The sequence below is a fragment of the Egretta garzetta genome, unplaced genomic scaffold, assembly GCF_000687185.1.
Source record: "Egretta garzetta isolate BGI_Z169 unplaced genomic scaffold, ASM68718v1 scaffold258, whole genome shotgun sequence".
NCBI lineage: Eukaryota > Metazoa > Chordata > Aves > Pelecaniformes > Ardeidae > Egretta > Egretta garzetta.
Window position 1 is genome coordinate 2,591,367 of NW_009260413.1, and position 21,607 is coordinate 2,612,973.

Sequence of the window (21,607 nt, forward strand, 5' to 3'; positions counted from 1 at the left end):
TAGGAGTATGTGTACTGTGGTGACTGATGCAATATTTTATCCAACTTTCTTCCAGACAAGAGGTCAGGCCTGTTATATTACCAGAAATGATTTTCTGAGGGATTCTAGAAAGCTTACTAGCTTTACCTTCCACTGCACAACTCAAGTTACTCAACAGCGCTCCTTCACAACTTTTTATAATTGTCTATGTGCAACACTAACTTGTGATACTGTAAGTGGACTGGTGTTACAGTCCCCATAACATCTCAACACACTGAAGTAGGATGACCCGGCAACAGAGAAGTGGAACTACAGGTTGAGAAACTCGGACTGTCTCCTGAACACCCACAGCTGTTTATTTCTGGTACAGGCAGCTGGATGCTTTTTTTTTTCCCTCACCACAGATGAGATGTAGCACAAGAAGTCTGTCCCATGGTTGTCACTGCAATAGCTAGCAACCTCGTGTCTGCTGCAGTAAGACAGTACTTCCCCTAACTGCTTTGTAAGATAACCTTACAGTGCAAGTTTTAGTTCATCAGTGGAACCTAAGTATCCACTATTAAAGCAACAAAACAGCCTTTTCAAGCAGTAAATAAAATTTAGACTTTAATATAAATTAACATCAGCAATGTTATGAACAGTCAATTTATGCATAGGCAATTAACCACAAATCAGTTTACACACAACATTCTTCACTGTTTTACTGTAATGCTAATATTGCTTTTATGGTGTTGAACATCAAGCACAAGTTCTTCTCCAACCTGAACGTGGATGGGCTCATCGAGAACAACTGCAGCTTGCTTCCAGTGCGAGGACGCATCAGATGTATTCAAGCTATGGTCTTCATCTAGGTGTATGCGATACCAGAAGGGAATTGCAGTGACTTGGCCAGACTTAGAAATTTGTACCTAAAAATATTTAAAATGTTAGTTAGCAGTTACACCCTTTTCAAAGAAGTAAGAAAATAAAGTAGTTCAAACCATTTCAATCCATTTCAGCGATACCTGCAGACAAGCAAATTCTGTACTGAAATTTTCAGCCACCATGAGCAATTAGTGAGCAGCTCTGCAGAACAGCAGCTAAGTGTGCTTCTACCTTCATGTATACACAACTCACCTTCACTTCCCTGCTGGAGCTGTTCAACAGAGGGTTCATGAGATCTAGCCTTAAAAGCTCTGCCGGCTTGCTCAAGGGCACGCACGGTAACGTAGAGAGATCCAAATACACGCGAACGGGTACCTAAGAGTATATACCATAACTTCAGGCATCAATAGCCATTAAGAAGTGAAAAGCTAAAAGACTTAATCATAATGCAAAAGTTTCTAGGAATTACTGTAATGCCTGTAAGAGACAGCCAAATGCAAAATACACCCTTTGAATCCCTTTGGAAATGTGACTGTTGGGATACAAAGTGATGAAGGAGACAGTAACAGCACAGTCACTCTTCTGTACAGTAACATTGCTTCTCTCATTACTCACAAAACTTTGCCCACACCAGTTCTAAACTAAAATGAGTAATGTTTGCCTTATCTCAAGGTCCCTGTCTGGTCACATAAACCTCCCTTGATAAGTTCAGCAATATGAAAAGGTCTCAGCTCTTCTGTTACCTTGCAGTTAACTCCAAAGCTGAACAGCTAGACAGCTGCAGGCTTTGGAACTGTGCCTGGAAGACACCCACCACCTTCGTACCTTGAACTGGTTGATAAAAGGGGCTATATTAAACCCCAGAGTTGGCTCTGTTCCTTGAACAGCACTCTCCAGTAACAGCGACTCTGATTCTACAAGCATCCCATATACCAACACATACTGTGGGAAAATCTTCCCTCCACTGTGAAGCAAACACCTGTAAAATGAGAGAGATTTCACTTCTAAAGCATATCATTCAACAGTAAGCAAAGAACATTAACGATATTTAAGAAAGGCACACTAGTTCTTCCTCTTAAGTCAAGTGCTCATAAGCATTTTGAGTTTGATCGTATTTGACCAGACAGCTGCATCATACAATAACGGAAAACATGTCACATCACACAAACTATGGAACTAAATCTTCCTCAGTGTCAGTATTGGAAACTGTGATATTTCAAGATGAAGATAGTGAGATTTATTCATAGCACCAGCACCCAGTACTGAAGGACTGGCAGAAATGCTTAGTAAAACTGGAAGTCAGGAAGTACCTACACTGTTGGGGGGCACTGGTTAAGGAGGCAGCATACCCACAGGGAAACAAAACCCGTTAGGAATTTACATCACCCTTCTTTAAGTATTTTAACTAAAGACAACAGCAATACAGGAGACTATTTTTTTTTCTTGGAAAACACACCTGAGCCTTGCTTGGTCTGGGAATTTACATTACCCTTCTTTAAGTATTTTAACTAAAGGCAACAGCAATACAGGAGACTTTTTTTTTTTTCTTCTTGGAAAACACACCTGAGCCTTGCTTGGTCTCTTGCTACAGAACACCACACTGCTGAGAGCAGCAACACAACAGCAGCTTTCATTCAGCACAATACCAAACGCCTCCTATTCGATACAGATCATTTTAGGTTTCCTTTTCCTGTAACAGGCCTCTCTTCCTAAGAATTGGGTACCTAAGTAGTGCGCTATCGGATGCATTTCCATGCCAACAGATTTGAGTCTGCACATGACAAAAGTCTGAGTAATTTCTCATTTGTTCTTACTGCAAAGAATTTTTCCAGTCATCCAAAGACTTATTCAAAACTTAGAAAAGGTAATGAACATAAACAGTCTGGAATATTCTGCCATCACTAAGCATGAACAGAAGAGATTCCCTAGCGCCACAAAAGGGGATAAACCCATTTCACATTTTACTTTTTTTGCTACCCATTTCTATTATTTTATTTCTCTTGCTCTGCATTCCCTCCCACCCCTCCTTGCCTCAGCTAGCTTTGTTGCTGCCTCCCTGGCTGTTCTAACACCATGTGCTTGTCTTTTAGCAGTACCAGTTTGTTCCAACAACAGTTTGACATGTACGTGAATCTGGGCTCTTTGCACCAAAAACGACCTCAGTTATTAACTAAGCAGCTGACTATCCTGGGAGCTTCTGATAGACCAAGCCATATTCCATTCATGCTCTGGCATACCAAATATAAAGAGGTCTCTGAAAGTGACATCCTGACTTTTTTTTTTTTTGTAAAAAATACATGTATACAGGTCACACTGGAAACACTCTGGGAAGTTCAATCTGCTCAGAAAACAAATTTTTGCTGCTCTACAGAACCAACATGGTAGTAATTTTGTAGTTTGAAGGAATAGTTTAAAAAGTTTTCAGATAATTACAGATTCCTAGGAATACTTTTGTCCATTTATACTGTACCTGGATATTGCAGCCTTTTCCATTACCTCCTGCTGGATTAAGCCTGATGTCTCTATAACATCCAAGATAATAATACTCCACAATTTGTCTGATTTGGGTCTCTGTAGCACCACACTTTCATCTAAGTGGCTGAGCCAAAACTCTAATGTTTCCTTAGGGAAATGGTTAGCTTCTGAAATGACATTAAGTGCTGCCTGATGCTGTTCTTTCTCAACAGAACTGTAGGCTCTAACTGGTCCAAGTTTGCCAGCTATAATTGGCAGGATGGAGAATCCTTCAGATACATCTAAAATGTACAAAGGATCAGGACCCGCATCTGGAGGGCTCTTGTTCTGACTCTCTTGGAGGTTCATCCCACCACATGGTCACACTGGAAACACTCCGGGAAGTTCAATCTGCTCAGAAAACAAATTTTTGCTGCTCTACAGAACCAACATGGTAGTAATTTTGTAGTTTGAAGGAATAGTTTAAAAAGTTTTCAGATAATTACAGATTCCTAGGAATACTTTTGTCCATTTATACTGTACCTGGATATTGCAGCCTTTTCCATTACCTCCTGCTGGATTAAGCCTGATGTCTCTATAACATCCAAGATAATAATACTCCACAATTTGTCTGATTTGGGTCTCTGTAGCACCACACTTTCATCTAAGTGGCTGAGCCAAAACTCTAATGTTTCCTTAGGGAAATGGTTAGCTTCTGAAATGACATTAAGTGCTGCCTGATGCTGTTCTTTCTCAACAGAACTGTAGGCTCTAACTGGTCCAAGTTTGCCAGCTATAATTGGCAGGATGGAGAATCCTTCAGATACATCTAAAATGTACAAAGGATCAGGACCCGCATCTGGAGGGCTCTTGTTCTGACTCTCTTGGAGGTTCATCCCACCACCATGTCCATCAACATCCATGGACTGCAAGTCCTTACTTGGATTTAATGACAATAGCACTTTGCCCATGGCAGCTTTAAAGCATTCGTGGTACGGTACATCATTCAGCAGGGCTATTTCTGTGGATTCCAACACACACACTTGACTGCTGCCATCCTGTTTGCTAGTTGTCTGGAGACCAGCCAGAGCAGTACATAATTCAGCCTCATTGCCCAAACTCAGCGTGTTGTCTCTGTCACTGAAGTCCATCCCACACTCTGAAGTCAAAGAAGAAATCTTCTGGATCTTCAAGTAGCAATCTTGGCAGCAAACTTCCATCATCACAGTATCTCCAGTCTTCACAGAATAATCTTGGCAAAAAAGCACAAAAAAAAAAAGTCATGTCAGTTACTTTACAGCAAACATCAGTGAAGTGGCCATACGTGCTTAAAAAAAAAAAAAGTATTACCTCATTTCTTCATTAGTGTGTATGAAAGAATTGTTACAGCCTGTAGCCCACAAGCTGAAATCTGTGATTGTGCATTAATGTTTGCCTTAAAGTGTCCCACACTAGGCAAAATCCATTTATTCTCAAAACAAGCCTTTCTATGATAAATAGATAGTACTTTAAGCGTTCTGTCAACAGCAGAGCAGAACAAAAACATACCAGTAAAGAAATTGCTTTTGCTTTAAAATGCTAAATATGAAATATTTACATTTTACTACCTCCTGTAGACAAAGGTCAATTTGTAGTTTGGAGAACAACAGTGGCAGTTTAGAAAGGGTAATTTATTCAAAATAAATTTTACAGGAACATTTATGGTGTACAGCTCAAGATGGTCTTTGGATACTCTATGTATGTTCTAAGAAAGCAAATCCACTGATACAGATCAGAATTTCAAAACAAAAACGCTGCAGTTTGACAAACATTTCTTTCAACGGCAACCCAGGCTAAAAGAGCCTCTTCCTTCCCCTGTACCTTCAGCTGAACCAGTCTATGGCACAGCTGCCCCCACTGTCTATCGATAATAAATTAGGAGGAGCTGTGGACTACCCCAAGGGTAGAGTGGCCTTACAGAGAGATGTGGATAGACTTGAGAGCTAGGCAATTACCAACCATACAAAATTCAACAAGAGCTAGTGCCAGCTTCTCCACCTGGGACAGGGTAATCCTGGTTATACATACAATTTGGGGAATGAGAGGCTGGGGAGCAGCCCTGCAGAAAGACAGCTGGGGGCTTGGGTGGATGGCAAATTGAGTGCAAGTCAGCAGCATGCCCTGACAGCAAGAAGGGCCAACCCTGCCCTGCGGTGCATCAAGCACAGCATAGTAACTGATTGACGGAGGGGATTGTCCCACTCTGCACTACACTGGTGTGGTACTGTGTGCCATTTTGGGCGCCTCAATATAAGAAGGACATCAAACTATTGGAGTGTGTCCAGAGGAGGGCGACCAAGATGGTAAAAGGCCTCAAGGGCAAGACTTACGAGGACCAGCCGAGGTCACTTGGTTTGTTCAGCTTGGAGAAGAGAAGGCTGAGGGGTGACCTCATCGCAGTCTACAACTTCCTCAAGGCGGGCAGTGGAGGGAGGATGCTGATCTCCTCTCTGGTGACCAGCAATAGGACATGAGGAAAGGGAATGAAGCTGCACGAGGGGCAGTTCAGATTGGACATTAGGGAAAGGTTCTTCACTGGTGGTCAGTCACTGGTGTCAGCTCCCTGGGGTCACAGCACCTGTCGAGAGTTCAAGGAGCATCTGGACAACACTTAGTCATGTGATCTAGTTTTAGGTAGTCCTGCAAGGAGCAGGGAGTTGGACTCAGTGATCCTTATGGGTCCCTTGTAACTCAAGATATTTTAAGATGCTCTGAAATGTGAGGATGCAAAATGGGTGAATGGAGAGTAGAGGCTGCTAGAAATGACACTACCCTTGTGTGTGTTTAAGTGTATTCAAGTTGAGCCCAAGGTGGGGGTGAGGGGTAGGCAGGAATGTTTAGTTTTGTTTCTGTGGCAGTAGCAGCTGGCAATTCCTACCTCACCTCCCCGACCTCTCTTTCACAAGTCACATCATGATTAAGTAGAGCCAATCAGTAGCCCCACTTTCTGGAGTTGCTCCACAATGCATTTAATTCAGTATAGAAAAATAACACAACTTAATGAAAAGCATTCTCCCAGATCTTAACCAGGTCCCTTATCTGCTTCATAGCAGAGTCCCATGAACAAGCCCTGATGCAGGGACCGTGCAGTACAGTCCAGAAACATAATCAGGAACCACCTCACAGCTACTCACTGTTGAACTTCTCCTAAACCTATTTGTTGCCACTTCCTAATCTCTGAGATAACCTAACTAGCTCAAAACCCAAATGAAATCAAGTTAGTGTACAGCAACAAGAAAATCCACAGGACGTACCAAGGAGGCCCTGCACAGGATAGACTGCCTGTTCCCAGCAAGTCTCCTCACTGGGACTTGTAGATAGAGTGTGCTCATCATCAAGCTGTAGTACAAACCACACCACAATAGCATCTAGTATTCCTCCTTCAGTGACTGGCAGGCTGAGCTTCCAGGGCTTTCTACCTGCAAGGCTTTTCAGCTCCTGACCAAAGTGGAAAGAGAGAAAAAGCATGAGAGTTTCTTTCCATAAATAAAAAGTGGCTTTTATTACACTAAGTCACCCAAATTTCTGTACCAATCCATGAGGGCACCCAACAGAATCCTAATATTAACAAGCTGCTGCAACACCAATTATCATCATTAGTACTCACTAGCATAGCAACTGTCTTCCCACATGCAATTATCCACGACCCACCTGCATTCATCAGCCTTTAAAGCAAACATGTCTTCATCGAAGAACATACCTATTTAAAAAACACTGAAAACTAAAAGAAAGGCTTTAGACTGGCAAGGCTTGCCTTATGAGAAGTAATAGAAACAGAGCCAGTCTTTTGGCCTAGATTCAAGCCAATGCTTAGGCACATGCTTCACTTAAAACCTGTGTTCAGTCAGTTCTAGAAATACTGTGTGTAAGCACTGAATTAACCCAAACAGAGGTTCAGCAAAATCATTACAAAAACACTACATCAAACATCTTTAAGGATACTTTCTCTGCTACCTAGGCTATAGGCTTCAAGTAAAAGCTCAGGCATGTACAATTTCACTACTGGGAAGAACTAAGATCTCCCCTGAAGGAATCAGGGTATAAATTCTCCAATACTTCTAAAAAGTTTTGAATAGGTAACAGCAATTAAGTCTTCTTCCATGTACAATTTATTTTCCTCAGTAATTACCTTCTGCTACCAACATTCACAAACAAAAAGCCCAGCTCTAATGTCTCCGAGAGTTCTGGCATAAACCGATTAACAGGAGGTCAAGCACAAGGAACCAAAGATTCTCTTAGTCACAACCATTCTGCTTAGTAAATCAGCTTCCTCATCTGCTTACATCAACATTTGTCCTCTCTAAGTTTCAATCTTAAAATACACAGGGCAAAAGAGAAGTCCCATTCTAACAGCATGAGTAGCTCTCACATGCTGCATTTCTTATTTTTCCTTCTTTATTCTCATTCTGAGTTCTCCATGAGTTGGTCTACCTCTCTTCCCACAATTGAGATGGCTGAACAACGCATGTGTTAATATTACTGAAAGCTAATAAGGTTCCTAAGAAGATCTCACTGCTCTTCAATAGAAGCGCTTTGCTGGCAGTTATTTTTTCTGTACATACTCAGTTGGAGAAGAAAAAGTCGTAAGTTGAAGCATTGCTGGCAGTCAGCCCCTTGAAGCAAGACAGCAAGAGCACAAGCATGCATCTGCTTCTTGCTTTCTGAGAACTTACAGCTGTTCAGAAGTGTATTCGATACTAAAAATATTCTTCCTGATTATGCCTCAAAAGCAGCAGGCCCAAGGTTCTCATCCACTGGTTCTAGTAACTGTAGCGTTACATCCCTATCTCATGGCACACAACACTTAAAAACCCACTTGAAGGCAGTTATTTCAGCTCTCCCTGCTCGCTACCATGCTAATAGGCTTATCCCATATTTATTCCTCACATTTCTCCACTGCATAAACCCTTTTCTGTTATTTATGACAATTACAGACTCAAACAGCTTTAGCACATCAGGATGGCAATTTATCAACTAGTGTAGTTAGACACAGCAAAGAAGATACAGCAACTAAGCAGGAACAGAGAGTAAAAAACCAAAATGATGCTATGCCACATATATCCTCTGAATGAGAAAAATGTAACTTGCTTTTAAAAAACGTGGGACTACAAATAGAAGGAAAAACTACAGAAAGAATGCAGTTATCAAGTTTCCTATGTCTTGATCCAGAATTTCTCAAATATTCCACGCAGTAACTTCTCATAAAAATCAGAAAAAGCCAATATCTGTAACTCTTGGCAAAAGCACAGCTCCTTTAGGGCTTTGAAAGTGAGACTGAGCTTTAATTACTGGCTGCTGAGGTAAACACTCACTTCCACTCCCAGTGGCACTGATCTGCTGCCAGCAAACATGCACACAGGTAGTACCTGGCTATGTGCAAGCATCTGCAGCCTGTAATTACAGGCACATCTCGTTCCCTTCCCTGGGAGGGACTGAGCTGCTGCTGCTAATAATAGCAGTAATACAGTAATCAGCATAACTCAGCTGCTTTTTTTTTTTTTTTTTTAATTTTGGCTTATTATCCTTATTTCTCTGATCTGTACTGATGTCTTTGAAGCCTCCTAAAACTCAGCTAGAGAAACACTGTTGCACTATATTAAAATCTTTTTCTCAGTTCTGTCAATTTAGGTCTGGAGAGTTAGTACAAGGAAAATAAATGCAACATCCCAAATACAAGTTTAGAAAAATGGTCTTTGAAATTACCTTACTAGTGCTAAGTGATCTTATCTGAATTTCAATCTTTAATAAGTAATTCTGCTACTGCTTGTAAGTATATCAGGTTTTTTTATTCCAATAGAAGCACAGACAATTTCTCTTTTTTATTTTTTTGCTGCACTGATTGAACATCCAGGTGTGGCCATGACAAAACCAAAGAAAAAACACAAACAAAAAACCCCCAGGTTGGAAGTAACCTACCAGTGTTTGGAACTGCAGTATTTGCCCAGTGAGAAAGTAACAAACAGTAACCAATGATTCCAAATAAATTAATTGCATTTCATCCCTTTACCTTCACTTACGATATCTTACAATGTCATGACAGGAACACTCCATTAATCTAACATAAACTTCAAAGGAGCAGTTCTGAAACATGGTTTAAAGAGTAACAATGTTCTTTACGCTTTAAAATTATCTTTACATGTCTGCCAGCAGGCAGATGCTTAAGAGTAGGCATCTCTCAGATGAGAGTAATAGTTTCTTATTGATGCTACAAGCAGAAGCAACATTAGGTCACAGAGAGATCGCTCCCAGTAGTATACTGAGAAGCCTTGTCTTATTTCATTTTTAATCTCAGGATGTCAAACAAGCCAGCTAGGAAAAGCTATTGATTCAGAAACACTGCAATTCCTCACCAAGCAGTAGCCAAGAATAGATTCTGTTATATAAATGAAATTATTTTGAGCTCTGACTCAATGCCAACTCTTCATCACAGGTCAATGAGCAAGAAACACACCATCTTTTAGCATGCTCAGCTGCGAGCAGCTGAGGTCCTTACCTTACAGTTAAGTCCTGTTTAGTATATACATACAAAAGTATTTTGTGCAAAATACACAAAATAATGCTATCGTATTTTAGAATGCCATATTAAAACAATACCATAAGATAACAAAGGAGCTGAAGGGTGGAATCAAACTGGTTGAATAGGATCGTTTTCTTCATCTTCCCTCTTTTATACACTTATCCATCAACACATTTTCATGCCAGATGTAAAAGAAAGGATTTCTCTTTTGTCTTCAAGAGTTTCTTGAAGACTCTAACTTTAGAGGAATAAACTAAGTCAGCTTCACAACTGCATAAATCATTTAAAATGGGTCTATTGCATTCTTCCTCCCCCTCCCTGTACTGAGGCTGACAGTTGTTTGATCCTATGGTGAGCTAGTTTAGTTCCCTAAACTATGCTAAATAAACAAAAAACCTCCACCTTTAAAAACTCATAGACTGTCATCTGGTCAATCACATCACCACACAACCAGACAAGTAACAAAATCAGCAAAGGATTTCAGTGCAGCCCTGCCAGCTTTGCACTTACCAACTGTTCTGAAACTGAACCCAGAAAGCAAGATACGCGGCTCTCGCTATTCATAAATAGATTATTTATAAAGTATGTAAAAAAGTAAAAATAATTACCTGCAGATTGTTGAAATCTACTGTCATTACTTGACAGGGTTCTGTCAGAGGTACATAACCTCCAGGAATACGACTGAGCTTCTCGGTGGTGTAAGGTTCGACAGTTTCCTCTGAAGCAGCAGAAGCATATGTTGGACTAAAGAACTGCACTGAATTTGACAAGCGCACACCAGCAACTTCTTGTGTTCCCACTCTGGGAGTAAAGAGGAAAAAAAAAAAAAGGGAAGAAATGAAACCTCAAATAATTTGACCAAAAAACCCAAATGAAATTCTTCTCAGGCTGGCTGGCTAAGTATTTTTAAATGCACAGAGTATAAGAATAGAAAAACTAAAAAAATAATAAAACAGTTCTGTGGGTTTTTCATTACATTCAGATCAGCTCTAAAGCACAGAAAAAGCACGTCACTTTCAAGAATGAGAACTGAATGCTGTCACTAGAAACCAAGAAAAAGCCCAATGTGTCCTTTGTCAAAGGCCACATACCCTGTGATAATAAGAACAACTAAAGCTTTTCTTCTGCTGCTGCCTTAGACAGATAACGAAGGTGTTTCTTTCAGGTGAACAGAACAGTCAGAACAAAGATAGATGGATATGCAATAGGAAAACACACTTTTGGAGTCTGACATAAAACTTGCATTTTGCAGTACCTTTATATATTTATCAAGCACCATCTATGCAAATAAGGCATTTTTCATAGTTATATAGCTGCAAAGAAAGTCTCAGCCTTGATTTCTTGGTGGAAAAGGCTTTGACAACTCAGAATACAAGTACCCTCTCTTGCAAGACAGAAGATCAATTAGGATTCTGGAGACAGCCTGATATGAAAAGCTTCAAAAGAAGAAAGAATGTTATAACTGCTTTCAAACAATTTCTTACATACACTGTCCATCTCTTAGATTTGAGGACTTAAGATATATTCTCATTTTCAAAATACGAGTCAGGAAGTTACATGAGACAAGTCTTGCACAAGCTACACTTTAGATTATCCTGAAAAAGTGTATTTGTCTGTGAAGAACCATTTTTAATTCTGAATCGCTTTCTCAGGAACCTCCCCTCCCTGCAAAAGATCTCCCTATAACTAAGGATGACTAGACAGTCTGTTTGATAACATTCTCATCAGATAATCATCTCCTTGAAGGTCACATTCACAGAATTGAGTAAGTTGCCTTTTGTCATAACCTGCATTCTTAGGCAAATATATTTAGACCATTATGCATAGCTAAAATACAAAGAGTTGGACTCCATCTTTGGAGCAGATTCCCTAGCAGTAAAAGTATATGTGACAAAGAGAAAGCACAAAGTAGTAAGTATTTCACAATAAATACTAAAAATACAGCAAAATTATCAACAATTACAATCTTCTCACCTGCTGAGTGAAGTAACCAAGACATTTTAGCAAAAAGGATGAGAATGCATTCTCCTTCATTTGAGACTAAATCCATGTATTATTTTAAAAGAAATACTACAACTAGAACAGAGCAGCTGCTGTACGTGGCCTGTATTGTGGAAGAGGTCAGCAGATTATTACATTATCACGAGCTCTTCTGGTTTCAACACATAAGCACAGAAGTAGAGCCTCTTTACTGCCTCTCCTTCTGGGTCCTAATCGACTAAAAATTAAACATTAAAAAACCCCGAAACCTGTAATTCTTACTGTGACTTAAGTTAGTAAATTAACCCATATGCTAGCATATTTTATTCAAAATTACTAAATGTAGATGCACTAATATAGCAGACCCTATGTTCTCCTAGACTATTGTTTTACTGTTATATATGACTCTTGAAAGATACCTAGGTCAAACTTGAAAAACAGTATGTAGTATACTCTGGTATCTTAAAATTTTTGGGGAAGTCTAAATTTATCCTTAGTAGAACTCAAACCTTCTCACAGGTTTGTCAGTTCATTTGTTCTCCTGGAAGTAACATGTTTCACAGGGATGTGAAAAAATTGCTTCAAAGAGAGAGCAACAACCTCAGCAGAAAATTACAGCTAACCATAAAAAAAGAAATTACACAACACCACTGCAGAGTTAGGCCCTGTATTCATCCTAGGGAACACAAGCAACAGGCACAAGCAGCACCAGCCATAATAAAGAACCATTACAATTATCACTAAACATCAAGTAATAAAGCTACAGTAAGGGGAAAACCAGCACAGAACTTTCTGTCAAGTTGGCTTAAGTGCATCAAAAATAGAATTAAGAAAACTGGTATGATTTCTCTAAAATTTCACTATATCCTAGGAAAAAAAAACCCACAACCCTAAAACCAATCAGAGCACAAGAAATACAGCATAACTTAAAATTGCTAAAACAAAGGGACAGAATATAAAGCAGAAGATCAGATCAGACACAGATAGATGACTGTGATATACAAGATGATCAACAATTGGAGTGAAAGGGGATTCCCTCTCTCAGAAAGATGCATCAGTGTTTGATGATAGATTAAATACACTTTTAAATGTATTTTGGGGAAAAAAAAAAAAAAAGGTATTCATAGATTTCTGGGCTCTACATCTTCTTATAACCAGTCAAAAAACTTAAATCACGAGGAAAAGCTCAAAGAAAAGTTGTATTAATTGTACAAGACAGAAACTGTGCTAGATGATATAAAAAGCACAAGAAAAGAAATATTTTTTGCACTGCTATTTCATTAAGCATCCTGCTCAGAAAAAAACATCCAAACCCCAAAGTTTTGCTGTAGATCATGAAAACATTTAAGGAAATGCAGAGACACGCACACCAGAATAATTCAAAGGTATGTGGATAGTTTAAACCTGAGAATAGGCAAGTGTTTTACATAAAGCTTAACAGCATTTGTTAAAATAGACAAGACAGGTATTCTTACTGGAGCAAAAAGGATCTCAAACTACAAAGGCAGGAAATTTAAAAGTGACATTTTTCTTCTTCCTACAGCATGTAATTAGAGGCAATCATTTCAGTCCTGCTAGCCACCTGACCCTAAGCTATACTATTAGAATGGATTGTTAATTCAGCAATCCAAAGTTACAGTATGTTAACTTTCATCCTGTTTAAGTTTTCTAAGGAACAGTCAATGCCATGTTTTGAGGCAAAAACCTATCTTCTAATTGATGAATAGTAACTTCTAAAAGAAAGTTGTTCTTTGACCATCTACTATAGGAACCTCTGTCTGTTTCCGGCCATTGTCCAGGTCTACTAAATTAGAAAAAAAAAAATCATTGATGCGGCCTGGCTATTTTTTATCCAGTACACTGAAGCTCCTGCAATAGCATTTTCTTTAATCTGGAACAAAATTAATCCTAAACAAAATGCATCAAGTCCAAACCTCTGAGACAGACACTGTCTCTATACAGTGATACTGTTCTGAGAATAAAAATTTAAGTAACTGATACACAATCAGAGCTGGTCTCAGCAAAGAAACCCTATTGTATGCTAGTTCAGAATTAGGCAAGGCACATATTCAAAAAGATAATGCTATGTGGAGTTATTAACACTTAAGCTTTACAAAATCCTGTCTTCATCTTTTGAAAGGGTTAGGATCCAGCAGCGAGGTACGGAGCAGATTATAAAGAGGGTAACAAGAAGATAAAGGCCAAGTGTTAACCCAAGAATCTCCAATACAGAAATTGAGAAATAACTTTACTGTTGAGGAACTAAATTTCTTTAGTATGTGCTAAAGGCATGTATTTCAGCATAATCAGAAACTCTTAATTTTCAGTTAAGTGACCCAGAAAGTCTGAATCAGAGGGGTTAAAAAAAGAAAAAGCAGTCTGGAAAAGGCATGGGGAGGGTGAGAGCAGAAATCCGTTCAGTGAAACAGATAATCAGCCATTCAGTAAAGAGCCATTCAGTAAACATACCTGTGATGTCTCCGTATCTCTTTGCATTCCACTGCCATCCCAAATACTGTAGCACTTGCAGGAATAACTCTGCCACAGTCTCCACTACTGACATCTTGATTTTTAGGCTGTGAAAACATGAATAACAACATGCAATGAGACAGTGACCTATTTCTACCATTACTGCAAAGCCTAGGTTACATATTAATGGGCTGTTCAAGATTAGAGTCAAAACATCAGTAAATTCTTAGTGACTAGCAAGAAGTTTCTGGTCTTTGTCATTCTAGTTGACCGTTAAAGAAGTTTCTTAAATACTGTGTTTCTATATATCCACACTTCAGTTTTACTTTTCCATTTACTACTTCCTCTGTGTAATTCTAAAAGTGTTTTTTAATTTGTATTCTGTTAGAACACACTGAAACATTTGAGGACCTTTCCTTTATGCATCATTCCTATACTTAACACTAGAGGTCATCAGTTTCAGTTCAACACAATACAAAAGCTTTCAGCCAGTTAAGACTTTTTTTAAATTAGTTGGAATCGAGGCAACGTCAAAATAAGAGAAGTCCTTCTATTTCGTAAGGCCTAACAGAGGTTAACCCACATAAAGTGCCTTGTCATATTACTTTGCCTAGTGTACGCTAGCTAAAATGCGAAATACATGAAGTAAAATTCGAGACCTGGGGGAATTATTCAGTCTTCCAAGAAAGTTTGAAGTTTGCAAAAATAAATTAAGAGAATAAGGTCATGGCATATTTACCAAATTATAATTGGCTGTTCCTTAGCGTTATGATGAGAAATAATTCTACCATAAATCAGCATTTTCTGCTTAGACTGACATGACTTTCTGCTACTAGTTGGTTTCTCAAAATGACCAGGTTGTAATCAAGCTTGCAGAAAAACAGTGCCTTTAAAACACACAAAACCCCCTTTGTTCTTACTTACAAAGTGGGGGTAAATAAAGAGAAGAAAAAAAAAAGGAAATGATCAAGAGCAAACCCTCTCTGAGTGATGGAAGGTTACATCAGGGAAACATACATTTCAAGTGCCTGCCTACTCAAAACATGAGCTCACAGAAGTGCAACGTATGCAGCTGCCTTATGGCCTTTCACCAAAATCAAACTCATAGAACAAACCCAGATAGCTCACTTGTAAGTATTTTATACCTATTTATGTTTTAAAAGACAGTTGTTCCTCATTCACATATGTCTGAATGCATGCACATGTGCATGCACACATACACATATATATACATGAATATGTATCAAAACAGGAATCCCATTTATATATACGTACCCATATCACCTACCTTTGGTTGTAAAAGTAGATGTTCCCAAGCATGTATCAAGCTCTCCACAATTCCTTCTCCAAATAAACCAGCATCAACTGTTTCTGTGACAACCAAGGAAACTCTAGATAAGAAAAAGAACATCATGAAATATATCTAACACCACATTCTTGTTAACAATCATTCTTCTAAAGAAAAAACCCACCATACCCACATGAGCTCAGAGCAAAATTGTTACAAGTATTCTGAAGTTTCAATACAGATGGGCAATTTAATTCTTCCAACAAATTATGTGGTTTGAATTGTTGTTAGAAGTTATTCAAGATGCAGATAAAAGAGAATAAATATTGAGCAAGAGTTTACCATAAAGCTTCTTGTTCAGCATTTATAAATAAATTGTGTGGGAAGAATCTAGCCAAAACAGGAAGATGTTTCAGCCTGGGCACACAGCCAACAATACTGCAGAATATGTATTTTGTCTGAATCTTGTGCAAGAGCATGCATCCGTGAATGTGTGTTAAAAAAGAATTAAAAAAAGAAACTATAATCAAAGTACAAAAAAAAAATAACTACACAAACTAAGGGACCCTAAAATCCTAAATCCTTTGGATTTAAACCAAAAAACATATAGCATGATTAGACGAGACATTTCCACCAACAGTAACAATTTATTCCTAATAGGTGACATCCAGTAACTCATCACATACACTAAGAGGATACATATGATGAGTTACTGTAGCTCAGCTGACACAATTAGTCAAGGCTTGACTGGCATGGTAAACCATGGGAACTTCATCACTTCAGATGATGAGCCTGTACCATCACCAGACACTTGATTAAATGTTAATAATTGGAAGTAAAATGGGTTATTTCCTTCCCATGTTTAGCTGGCATCCTTAGTAGCAGTGAGCTGAAGCTATAACCAGTCCTTTGCATATACCAAAACGAAACTAAAATCCCTTCAGACTTCTACCTGCTAAAAATTTACAGATCCTCCTGAAAAACCCCTGCTGAATGGGATAGCAAGCAAGGAGAAGTAGGGTAGCATAAAAAGCCTAGATCGCATATACTGAAAGCTGTAAAGCTGATCAAATTCTAATTTGCCAAGAGCAATTCCAAGCTGCTGATTTGTCCCAGTAGTTCTTGCTATGCTTTAGAAGACACTGCTTAATATTGGAAAACTAAGCTACTTAATGTTCCAAAGCAGATGGATCTCTGCTATGCAGACAGGTGGGCAGATGAATATATACAAACAAAAAGCTCAATACAAACAGAAAACCCCATTCCCACAGGATGAATTGCAACACCCTTCCACTAAATTTTACTACAATGTCTAAAGCCACGCTCAAAGCTCTATGGATCCCTCCCATGGCAGCATCCTGCCATTCACAGCTAGAGTCAGCCCAGCCCACCATCAGCCTTCCAGATGCAAACAACAAGGAACCCACACACATCATGTGGCACCTTCTTGCCCCCAAACACAGTAGCACTCTCTTTAGGGGGCAGAGGGGATGGGAGGTTTTCCCTCACTCCCCGATCAGAAGAGGGAGACAATCTGCAATTTCTGATCTCCCTGACAAATACAGGAGTTGACATGGAGTTGCAGAGGTATGGTATGCCCCAGAAACTTTGCAGGCTCTATTACATACCTCCATCCTACTCATGGGCTGCAGAAGCGAGTCACAAGTTTTTAAGTATAAAAGTACGTTAAAATTACTTTTATGATGTAGTAATCCAATTTCTCTTTTCCTATTGCTGCAATATAATTGCATATGCCCCAAAGCTTCTACCATCAAAGAATTAAAACTCCTTAATTTATGACATTGTTGAACTACCATAGAAATTAGTACGATCTAAAGAACATGTTATTTCTGCACTGCTCCATAAAAACACAAAACATAGAGAATCTTCTCACACTATGGGTAGTATCACAGGCAAAGTTATTTCCTGTATAGGTCACAGGGTATTTTCTGTTTTCTTGAAATTAAGAGCAAATTAAAAATAGTATCACAACAGAGCGCAACAACGTACCTTTCAGGTATATGCTTTGGAATTTCTATATCAAGTGACTTCAAATGCAGAAGTTTGATCTCTCTTTCCATATTATTTGCTGCCATCACATCACGGGCAAGTTCATACATGGTTTTTGATAATTCACAGGCATAGACAAAAGATGCTCCTGCCTTTTTTGCAAACATACTGAAAAACAAGAATCAGGGCTTTTCCCCTCCAGTTTAAATCATTTTAGGTAAAGCATGACAAGATATTGAGTTTTCTTAAGTTCTATTTCTGCATCTGCTTCATATTTCTGAGAAAACAGTTCTTTTAGAAAAGTCATCATTAAGTGAACTAGTATCTCTTGTGCGAACACTGATATCACATAAGTTGATATCCTCTTGAGATGCCATCACCAAAAAAAAAGTACAGGTACCATAAGGATATTCCCCCAGCTATGCTAAATCCCCCTTTTATACTAGACTCAATATTTAAAAGACAGGACACGTGACATTACAACTCCAAAGCCAACATGAGTAATGCAATTTATGTAACAGTTATTGGCACAAAGAGCATCTGCAATAAATAAGAAGGGTTCAAAAAATACTACTAGACACTACCTTCCAGACTCACCAACTTCTGAAAGCTTTGTTTCCTTTCTTACGCTTTGTCTCAATAAAGGCATAAAAGCAAATTTTTTTTCACTAGCAACCAACAACAAATATGTTTCTATTAAATTAATGTTAAATATGGACTTATGACACACCTCAAAATGCCCGTTCCTGTTCCAATATCAAGGACGGATTTGCACCCTGAGCGGACGGCATTTTCAATTGCCTTTAGGTACATAAGGTTCCTCTTGGTATCGTTAAGCATGATGAAGTGCCAGCGTTCCACAAGCCAGTTTGCAACACGGTAAAAATTCTCCTTTGCATCAGCAAAGTTTGGGTTAAGCTTCACTGCTTTATGAAAATATCCAGCTGCTTCATCTCTAAAGCCCATTCTAATAGTAAAAGTGACAAACAGAAAGCATGCATTCAGCTGCCAAGCATTTGTAAATATCTGTAGGTCTGTGAAGAGGTCTTACATCAATTAAAAGACAATGGAAATATTTTGCATTAGTTAGAAAGATTATCTTTAGAAACATTGCTATTACCTTATGAAAAAGAATGATTCACAGCTTTACATCTCATCACTTTAAAATGCAAAGGTAGTCCAAATATACCATTGTGTACACCAGTCTTCATCCACTACACCCTTTGACAAACCAGAACAGGTTTTACAACAACTTGCTGCAACTATGACAGCAAGCAACTCTGTAACCCAGTCTCAAAGATTTTCAACTCAAGAGAATGCTACAAACCCCAAAACTACTTTACTGTATTTAACAGGAACATACTGTAAAACAACCAAATTTTGAGCTGCCAACACTTGCATTAAGTGGCAATTTTGAAACTAAATTGTGAACTTGAAGCAAGTTTTTATGACACCTATAGCATATTCTCAAATCAGCATTGAAAAAAACCCCAAATCTATGAAATGCAAGAAACATGTACATTTAAATACAATGCTGCAAGAGTTGTTCCTTAAAACAAATTTAAAAAGTAATCGCAAAAAGCAGAACTAATTAATACTATCTGGGTCCACAACCTACGATTTCAATCTTAAGATTCCAGTTTCAGAAGACCTTAGAGTTCTGAGAAACAGCAAAACACCATGCTTCGCACTGTTTGGAGAAAGCAGGAAAAGAATGCTTTACACTAATAAATAAAAGGAATAAGCTCAAACCATTTAAGAGCCCTACGCGGTACAGTATACACAACCAGCTTCTTCATTTCAAAGGTCTGTTATATGCGACCTCAAGAAGGGCCAAAATGAAAAGACCCTATTCAAAGGCAGTAGTTCTCAGGAATCTAACAGGAACAAAAGGAAGAACTTAAAAAATTGTAGGTTAACCACAACAATAGTTAACACAGTGATTCTGAACAATTTTGGTCTTTTTCGTTTAGTAATTCCTTAATAAGTTGTTAGAAAATATTTGAAGGCAGTGCTTTTAAGTTTTTACTTCAGTAAAAGTGCTTTTTTTTTTTTTTTTTACTTTTGCTGTGACTACCAACATTTACTTTAGCATTGGCTACTTTATTTTAAGCTGACTAACAGATGTGAAGTTCAACAGGACACACTATACAGCATTAAGCATATGCTTGCATTTACTTCTTTCAAGCACATTTTATGTGTTCACCTGAATGGGGCCTTGTTTATTAACATACAGTACTAAATGTGAACCTCACAAAAATTGAGTATATATTACTACAAACCTGAAAAGATGTTCTCCCATACTATTACATATCACTTCATCATTTGGATACAGTTCAAGTGCTTGCTCGTAACAGTTAAACAGATCTTGAGTCCGTGCCAAAGAATCTAGCTCTTCTGCCCATTTGAAGAGACTAAACTGAAATGTTTCCTAGGAAATAAAAACACGTACCACTGAGTTGCTGGTAGTTACCAGAAATAGGGAACTGAGCCCTGAAAACACCTAGAGGTATCCTGACGTGCATCTAAACACCCTCATTTCCCTAAGCAGCAGCATACAATTGTTTGCTATCATTCCAAGTTAGTAGGCTCACTTGAATAAGCAGAAATAAGCTCTCAGGTATCCACATGGAGTGTCATCACTCAGCAATGCATACAAAGAGCCTGCATGTATATTAATGCGTGCTATACTACAAGCCAATACTACCAACACCTTATTTTTATTACACTTAATTGACCCACACAGACTAAAAGTGTATCAATTCCCTTCCCATAGGCAGAGAGAGCTTATTAAATGAGGTACTGTCTGTCTCCATTATTACTGTTTTCTGCTTTCATTTTGAAGCCTGAATAGGAAAATTAGTTATATACAACAAATCACAAGCACAAAACATGCCGCGAAACCTCAAGAGGAATACAGTAAATAAAATTGTTTCAAGCAATTTAGAGAGCACTTACTTTGACACTAGTTTTTAATTCAGGAGCTAGATTTAGTACCAGCAGATAGTGAGCATATGCAGTTCCAAAATCCTGCTCCTCCAAGCAATGCTGAGCACTCTGCAAAGACCTGGAAACCAGCTCCCTCCTGCCAGCTTCCTGACCACCTCTATGGTTACAATGAATTTTAGCGTTGGAGTTGGGCATTCTGAAGGACATAAATACTTGCTCTTCCTAAAATAAATAAATAAATAGTGTATACTGTAGTCAAAAAGGTTGCACACAAAGCTGACTGACAGAAAAAACATTTTAATTTTCACTGGCATTAGTAAAGACATCCTCCCTCCCCGCCCAGATCCTAAGCATTCAAAAACATGCTCATCTTTACACCACTGATAATTCCATCAACTTTAAAGTGAGTGTTCACCATTCAAAAGTCAAGCATGCAACATGTTTCCGTTAGACCAGGTCCTGGAAACAGGTTATACTTCTTTGCTTTTTAAAAATAATTTTTGTAATACATTTTAGCACATCTCTGACCGAGCAGTTTGCACACTGGAAGTTCACGCACTCCAAAGTTTCACAATCAACCACAAAATCTGCAGATTAAAACTTTTCCACATCAACAACAGTATCTTCATAAAGCAAAGACTCCCAGAGAGAGCCAACGAGCTCAGTTTATTTTACACAAGGCAACATGACTATTTTTCCCCTTAAGAAAACGTTAAAGGCTTGTCAGTACCAATATGCACATTTTTATAATTGCCTCGGTTACCATTTTAACTTTCAATGCTTACTTACTTAAGAGGGCCTAACACCACCTTCAGGATTTTCAGATGTATCCTAAAACTGAAGAAAGCAACCGTTATACGAAAGGGACTGCAAGAAACAGCACTATCACAACCAGGCGTTTTTTGCTTAAAGAAAAAACACCAAAGAAAGAGCGGCCGCGTCTCAAACGAGCACCAGTAATTTACAGAGGGACATGCAAAGCTAGGGAGGGCCGTGCAAACTCGCCCGCCGTACGGATTTGGGGGCCCGGGGGCAAAGAGGACGAGGGGGCCAGCCCC

The 21,607-nt window shown here is 38.7% G+C and overlaps 1 protein-coding gene across 3 annotated transcripts; it reads right to left on the bottom strand.

Annotated features, from left to right (window-relative positions):
- Positions 1-572: 572 nt before the first annotated feature.
- Positions 573-21,588, bottom strand: PRMT9 (protein arginine methyltransferase 9). Of its 3 annotated transcripts, XM_009643644.2 has the most exons (13): positions 21,339-21,588; positions 20,559-20,771; positions 19,883-20,031; positions 18,331-18,567; positions 17,601-17,768; positions 15,591-15,693; positions 14,303-14,409; positions 10,462-10,654; positions 6,591-6,774; positions 3,841-4,549; positions 1,669-1,822; positions 1,096-1,218; positions 573-887 (listed from the first exon to the last, which is right to left on the bottom strand). In XM_009643644.2, exons 2-13 carry the CDS (start codon positions 20,754-20,756, stop codon positions 672-674), a joined length of 2,541 nt encoding a protein of 846 aa, XP_009641939.2. In that variant the 5' UTR covers positions 20,757-20,771; positions 21,339-21,588; the 3' UTR covers positions 573-671. The 3 variants fall into 3 exon arrangements, with proteins under 3 accessions (XP_009641939.2, XP_035755043.1, XP_035755044.1); XM_035899150.1 differs by lacking the exons at positions 19,883-20,031; positions 21,339-21,588 and having other exon boundaries at positions 20,559-20,640; XM_035899151.1 differs by lacking the exons at positions 19,883-20,031; positions 20,559-20,771; positions 21,339-21,588 and adding an exon at positions 18,721-19,322.
- Positions 21,589-21,607: the final 19 nt, after the last annotated feature.

Excerpts from the sequence above, each read along its gene's own strand:
- PRMT9 (XM_009643644.2), bottom strand. The coding sequence starts at position 20,756 with ATGTCCTTCAGAATGCCCAACTCCAACGCTAAAATTCATTGTAACCAT. Across the intron at positions 10,655-14,302 it reads GAGATACGGAGACATCACAG|AGTGGGAACACAAGAAGTTG; the intron begins GTATGTTTACTG and ends CTTTACTCCCAG. Across the intron at positions 1,219-1,668 it reads CTTTTATCAACCAGTTCAAG|GTACCCGTTCGCGTGTATTT; the intron begins GTACGAAGGTGG and ends ATATACTCTTAG.